The 6677-nt window shown below is 57.9% G+C and overlaps 1 protein-coding gene across 2 annotated transcripts; it reads right to left on the bottom strand.

Moving 5' to 3' along the window:
* Positions 1 to 3698: 3698 nt before the first annotated feature.
* FOXB2 (forkhead box B2) lies at positions 3699 to 4736 on the bottom strand. 2 transcript variants are annotated; one of them, XM_074570665.1, is made up of 2 exons: positions 4379 to 4736; positions 3699 to 4267 (listed from the first exon to the last, which is right to left on the bottom strand). In XM_074570665.1, exons 1-2 carry the CDS (start codon positions 4734 to 4736, stop codon positions 3699 to 3701), a joined length of 927 nt encoding a protein of 308 aa, XP_074426766.1. The 2 variants fall into 2 exon arrangements, with proteins under 2 accessions (XP_074426766.1, XP_074426765.1); XM_074570664.1 differs by having other exon boundaries at positions 3699 to 4736.
* Positions 4737 to 6677: the final 1941 nt, after the last annotated feature.

Genomic DNA, 6677 nt, shown 5'->3' with positions numbered 1-6677 from the left:
CTGCATCAGTGGGGCCCAGAGTTTCAATTGTAACACTGGTAGTTACATTGCAGCAGGTATCGCTGCAATCAGAATATAACCACTGAAACACTGCTGTTGTATTTCAGACCATAGAACAGATTAATTCTACAAGTTTTGCTGCATTTGCTTTTCTTTCTTGACTTGCCTGCCCTATGGATTCATAATACACCAAGTGTTGCCTCGGGTAGGAATAGTTTCCCATAGGTAGAAATAATAATCACTACAAGAGCTAACCACAGTAAATCAGAAGTGTGCTGGGGTGGAATCGATGCCTTTTCTTAGGCCTCCATTCTTCTAACACTAACTTTTGCTTCGCTACCTTTGGCAGTCTAATGATATGAAGATTAAGCTTGCTTGTCCTGCTTGCATCTGTTTCTTCGGTTTACAACCACCCTGCCTACACCCCCTCAGTAAAGGCTCATCTGCCTTTTCTGTGCAGAACACATATGTGCTTTAATCTGAAGGCAAGTGGCTTCTGCATGAGGTGTACTGGTACAGCAGACAGGCAAAATCTTGTCACTAGCACAAGTCTGTTTTCCTATTTGATTTGTCAAGCGAAAAATCTTACCCTTTACCAGGGTGAAATCTTACTCTTCACCTTTTCTGCTTGGAGGAAAGGATACTATTTCATTTCTCTGCATCTTGTACCATCATCTGTTTTTAAGCAGCATTGGGATTGGTTTTGTTTATATATTGAGATTATCAGTTGTTGATGCAAAATTTGTGTAATGTTGCAAAGGCTGTGTTTAGAGATGGAGTCCTTAGAAATGAAGAAAATATGTATAAACGAGTTAGAAAATATTTCTCAATTAGTTAGTTTTCCCTTTCCCTCTGGCAGTCTGAAATTATCATTTCTAACCCTCTATAATTTTCATTGCACGAGCTACAGGGAAGGGCACCGTCTTTTGGTCATACAAAGTGCAGGCAGCTGCCTCGGGAGTTACTCTAAACCCTCTGGGCGAGTGACCCGTGGCCTAGACTCCCCGCTCGCCTAAACTGCCGCGGATGAGAAAAGCCTTATGGCAAACACCGCGCATTTACCCCGCAAATCGCTGCCTGAGACACCACCCCCCGGAGTGTTCCCCCCCAGGCGCTGGGTGAAGGTCGGACCCTCAGCTCCACCTCGGCTGCAGCCAGACACCTTCTCCTGTCGCGACACCCCCTGCGCCGGGCGCCCTGCCGCGGAAGCCGGGCTCTGTCGCGATACCTGCCCCGGCTGCCGGGCTCTGTCGCGACACTTGCCCCGGCTGCCCGGCCGCCGCCGGCTCCCTGCGCGGGGTCGCCGGGTGCTTGCGGGACCGGCCTCCTTACACCAAATAGAGTTTTCGGGCGATGAAATTCAGAAGGTTATCCAGAATCTTAAAACTGCCCAGAATCCTCTGAATAATTCCCAGGAGGATTACTTCTTCTGCTCCGGATTTCCCATTCCTCTTGCCCCTTAGACCGATGTGAGGGGAAAACTCAGCTTCCCTAAAATGCTTTGGTGCTCTAGACAGCAGCCACATCGAGAGCGGTGGAATATATTTAAAAATATCGAGCTATCATAGAACTAGTGCTATTCGCGGTTTATTTGGGGGACTGCTTTCTTTATAAGCAACTGATTTTTAGCAGCAGAAATATTGACTTGGCTCCTTGCCTAAAATGGAAGACAGCGGAGTAAAGAAAATGTAAAGCACTTTTTTCCTTTTTCTTTTCTTTCTTTTTCCCATTTCTTTTGGATATCTGATTACCGATTGGTTTATCTGGCTGCAAAACTTTTGAAGCAATTCCCCTTCCAGTCCTATTTCCAAACCGTGATACCGATCCGTGCCTCACTAGCATAACATTATTAGTACTATTTTTTCAGCGCTAGGAATGTTATAATTTTAGAAGTTAAAATGTAACCCCCCTCTAGAGCAGAGGAAACAACTGAAAATTCAACAGTTCCAGTTGAATTTCGAGTGGTCGAGCAGACGCCACAAGTGTGCCTGGGGAAAACTTTGGGTAGCCGGCACCCGAGGCCAAACAAGTTTGCTTTACCTAGCGGTATTTTCTCCGGCTGGAGGGCCACCAAGACGGAGCAGCCTGAGGCAGGAGCTCCGTCCCAGTCCCAGGGGCTGGGACTGCCACCCGGCGCCTCCGGGCACGGCAGGTCCGCCGGCATCAGGCGGGCAAATCACAGACAGCGGCTGTGATCCAGCACCCACTGAAACCAGTGGCAAAACTCCAATTGCCTCCAGTGGGATCGGGATCCGAGTCGGTGCCCTCTCCTCAGACCCGACCGCCGGCGCTTCGCCCTTGAGCTGCGGGTCGCGGCGACTCAAAGCGTGTCTGCAGCAAGCGATTTACCTGTAAGAGGTTTCTTTCCCTTTCCTCCCCTTGCTCTGCCGCCAAGGAAACTTTGGGGTACTTCTGTCAGTTTCGGGGGGGGGGGGGGAGAGAGAGTGCGAACCTAAGCTACGAGCACGCTTTTCTTAACCCGTGTGAAAGGCGGCTATTTTAAAGATCAGCACCAGCAGAAGCAAATGAATAGATGGGCTTTAATGAGCATTGGTGTACAGCAGGGCAGACAGGGTATGGCAGCAATCACTCACAAACCAGCCGGGACTCATCAGCCAGTGCGTCGCTGTCTGACTTCTGATCCCTCTGCTTCACACAGACCCCTCGTCTGGTGGAAGGTTGTTTTCAGTAAAGTGCTTTTCCCGAATGATTTTTTTAACCGTTTTTCGGTTGTCTTCCCCCGCCCTCCCCCCACCCCCTCCCGCAGATTTTAGTGTTCACACTCACGTGGAAGAAATGCCAAGCAACACATGCAAAATAGCGGTATCTGTGAGCGGTAAAAGGTGATGTGAAAAGTACAGTCTACGAATCGCCGGGCTGGTTTTATTTTAATGAGAAACTAGGGAATTCGGACACTCGATCACAGCTTGAGAGGCCAGGTCACACTTCAGTCCCTCCTAAGGTACTGCCCTCCGATGTGAAATGTTGCGGTGGACTGTAAAAGTGTGAGGGGGAAGGACAAGTGATCGCTAGTTAAAGGACCCCTTCGCCGTCAGTGCCGCTGTCATTTAAATTACCACTAATTATCGAACTATTTAAAGCTTACTCTTTAAACAGCGAGCATTACACGTCCTGAGGCCCCGCAGCTCGCGGGGCTCCAAGGTAACAGCTTTGCCCGCCTCTGTCGGCAGCAAGATCTACAGGACGGTGAGGCAGAGGTTTCCCGTCCCTCGGGGCAGAAGCAGAGTTCAGAGGGGGTTTTACCCTCCTGCTCCCCGCGGCCGCCGGCAGACTGCAGCCCCTCTCCTACCGGGCCCCGCGTCCCGTGGGACCTCCGGACCGGCCGGCCCGGGCGGGGGGCTCGGCGGGGAGCCCGAGCTGCGGGGCCGCGCCGTGGCGCAGGCTGTCGTGGTGGCGGGGAGACCTCCCCTGCCGGCCCCGTCCGCCGAGCCAGCCCCTTTGGCCCCGGCTGTGACTTTTCATATCACCTCTCCGCCACTAACGATATTTAACGATGATAGAAGCTCTTACCTGCGACCCGGCTCTCAAATAATCTGATTGTACACGACACAAACATAGACACCAGCGGGGGTATAGTCATGAGATCGATCGGGTTTCCGTGCCGCACGCGTGCCCTGGACCCCCGCATCCTCTCCACTGGGAGCCTGGGGGCCTCTCTCCCCCCGACCCCCTGCCCTTTAGGAGTGCACCAGGACGGAGTGGAGGGAGCCCTTCCCCTCGGGGCCCGCGTTGCTCCCGGTCTGTTCCAGCAGGGAAGCGGCGGACGGGGAAGCGGCGGGGCAGATCTGCGAGGCGGCGACCGTCAGAGCCGGGATGGCCGAAGCAGCGGGCATCGCCGGCGCCGGCTTGATGGGCACCGGGACGGCGGGCATGGTCTGTGCCGGCGGGTGGCAGAGCGCCTTCACGGGCACCCCGAAGGGTCCATAGTCGGGGGACACGGGCACCCCGGCCACGGAGTCCATCACCCCCACGTGCGGCCACATGGAGCTCACCACGCTGCTGAGCTGGCTGGGCACGGGGTAGCCCAGGTGGTGCATCACCGAGGCCAGCGGCAGCCCGCCGGCCTGCAGCACGCCCTTGTAATCTCTGCTGATGATGTTCTCGATGGCGAAGGGATGCTTGAAGCCCGAGGGCTGGCTGCTCCCATAGGGCGAGAACTGCGGCAGCCTCCCCACGGCGGCGGCGGCCGCGGCGGCGGCCACGGCCGCCTCGGAGCCCGCCAGCCCCGGCACCTTGCCCGGGGGAGGCGGCGGCGGCGGCGGCGGATGCGGGTGGAAGTAGTGCACCATGTGCGGGGCGGGCGCCGGGGGCTTGCCGGGGCCGCCGCCGCCCGGCCCGCCGCCCGGCCCGCCGCCGCCGGGCAGGTGATGCTCGGGGCGCACGACCTTGAAGCGCTTGCGGCGGCGGAGGAAGCTGCCGTTTTCAAACATGTCCCCGCAGTCCGGGTGCAGCGCCCAGAAGCTGCCCTTGCCCGGCTGGTCGGGGCGGCGCGGGATCTTGATGAAGCAGTCGTTGAAGGAGAGGTTGTGGCGGAGGGAGTTCTGCCAGCGCTGCGTGTGCTCCCGGTAGTAGGGGAACCGCTCCATGATGAACTTGTAGATGTCGCTCAGGGGCAGCATCTTCTCGGCCGAGTGCTGGATGGCCATGGCCGTCAGGGAGATGTAGGAGTAGGGCGGCTTCTGGTCGCTGTACGAGCTCTTCCCCGGCCTGGGCATCGCCGCCCCGCTGCAGCCCTCCCGCGGCCGCACCGCCCCGCCGCGCCGCGCCGGGCTCCGCTCTGCCCCGCGCAGGGCGGGCTGGGGATGCCGGGGACGGCGCTGCCCTGCCCCGCCGCCGCCTCTACATCCTGGGCGCCACCCGCCCGGCCCACGCGCGATCGCGACCCCCCCGCGGCCCGCCGGCGGCCTCCGCGCACGGCTCCCACAGGCAGCCTCCCCCCGCGGGATGCGCTTGTCTCGCCGCCCCGCCGCTCGCCGGAGGGGCAGCTGCCACCCAGGCCGCCGGGCCTCGGCGGGGACACACGGGGCAGAGACGGGTCCTGGTCCCCGCTGGCGTCCCCGCTTTCGTCGTGGAGCCGCCGAGTCTCCCGGGCTTCCCCGCTGCCGCCCGGCACGGTCTGCTGGAGTGGATGCTCCGCACGCCGCAAGGGCTCGGGAAGTTACCCCGGACCTCTACAGAGACGGGGAGGAAGGAAATAAAAACGCCCCTCTCACCGCTCAGTCCGGTGTCCGCTTAAAAGTTTGCGGCGGGCGCAGGCGAGCGCCGGGAGCCGCCGGGGAGAGGAGGCGAGCGGGGCGGCGGCCGCCGTGGCTGTGGCGGGTCTGGGCGCTCCGGAGCGGTTTTGTAATGATGCCCGAGCCGGGAGACCCCCGCAGCTCCCGCTCTCTTGCTATCACATGACAGCGGCTGGGGGACTTGGCGCCTCATGGAAAAGGAGCGAGAAGCGGCTCCCGGGCTCCCCTCTCGCTCACACCTCCTCAGCAGGGCGAGGTGGAGCCAGGGGGCTGTGGAAACGCCATGTGAGAGCGAGATCCGCTTTCAAAACACAGGGCAGGGACCCGCAGCCCGAGCAGGGAAGCTCCCGCCTTCCCCCTCTGCCACCCAGCCCTTTCGCAGCCCCTTTATCCACTTTTTTCCCCCTTGGCCCCTCGCTCCCGCACAGCCCGGGTCCGAGCAGCAAGGGCGAAGGGCCTCCGAGGGCACCGGGAGGTGGAAAACGAGCGAGGTCTTCCCTCGCCTCTGGGGCTAGTTGTGGCAAGCACCCCGGGGAAACGTGCGTCGAGCTCGCCCCGGGAACCTGCAAACGGGAAACAAGGGCCCTTTGGAGTAATTTCTTAACGTCCCTTTCATTCAGTTTAAAAAGCTACGCGAAGCCTAGCACAAAAAAAACGAGAGAGATGCAAAAAACCCTGCGCTCTTCTCTCCAAATCATTACGGCCAACTCTTGCTACTGGCCGCGATGCGGCTCGTAGCAAACAGTGAAGGAACCAGCCACAGCGTCCTCTGTATGCTTCAAGACGAGCTACTTAGCGGCAGTGTTGATTTAGACCGGCTCGTTAGTAGGAATCAATGAACAGTGCAACAATTCATATCTATCCTCCGAACGTACTGTGCTAGAGCGGGTAGGCTGCAGATTTGAGCGAGAAACAGGGAAGCCTGCTCTCTTTGCTGCCGCTAGAGTTGGAAGAAAACCCTGCCCAACGTAAGCAGCTAACAGAGCTCAATTAGCGAGATGCTATAGGAGGTGTCAGCACTAAAATGATTAGTACGACTTTTATTGGCTAAATAAACAAATAGGTTGAAAGAACCTTAATATAAAAAGAAAAGGGGGGCGGGGGGAGAAGCGCTCTTCTCAGCCCACACTTCCACGCCAGTGCCGTGGGTCAGCCGTCGCGGGTGTCCGCTCCCGCGCGGATTCCGCAACACTGGGGCTCCCGCCTCGGGGGCGGGGGGGGCCTGATTTGGGCATCCCAGCCGGTTGTCTCTCTACGGGCCAGGCATTGCACGTAGAAGTGGCGAAGAGGAGGGGGCGAAAAAAAAAAAAAAAAACCCAAAAAAAACCACCAACAAACCAAAACCAAACAAACCCTTTTAAATGTCTACCTTATAATCTCTGTAAGGGGGTGAAGAAAAAGGTTAATTTAAAGACCTTCCTT

The sequence above is a fragment of the Larus michahellis genome, chromosome Z (genome assembly GCF_964199755.1).
Source record: "Larus michahellis chromosome Z, bLarMic1.1, whole genome shotgun sequence".
Taxonomy (NCBI): domain Eukaryota; kingdom Metazoa; phylum Chordata; class Aves; order Charadriiformes; family Laridae; genus Larus; species Larus michahellis.
The sequence above is the reverse complement of the archived record's forward strand: the minus strand, read 5'-3'. Positions and strand labels throughout refer to the sequence as shown.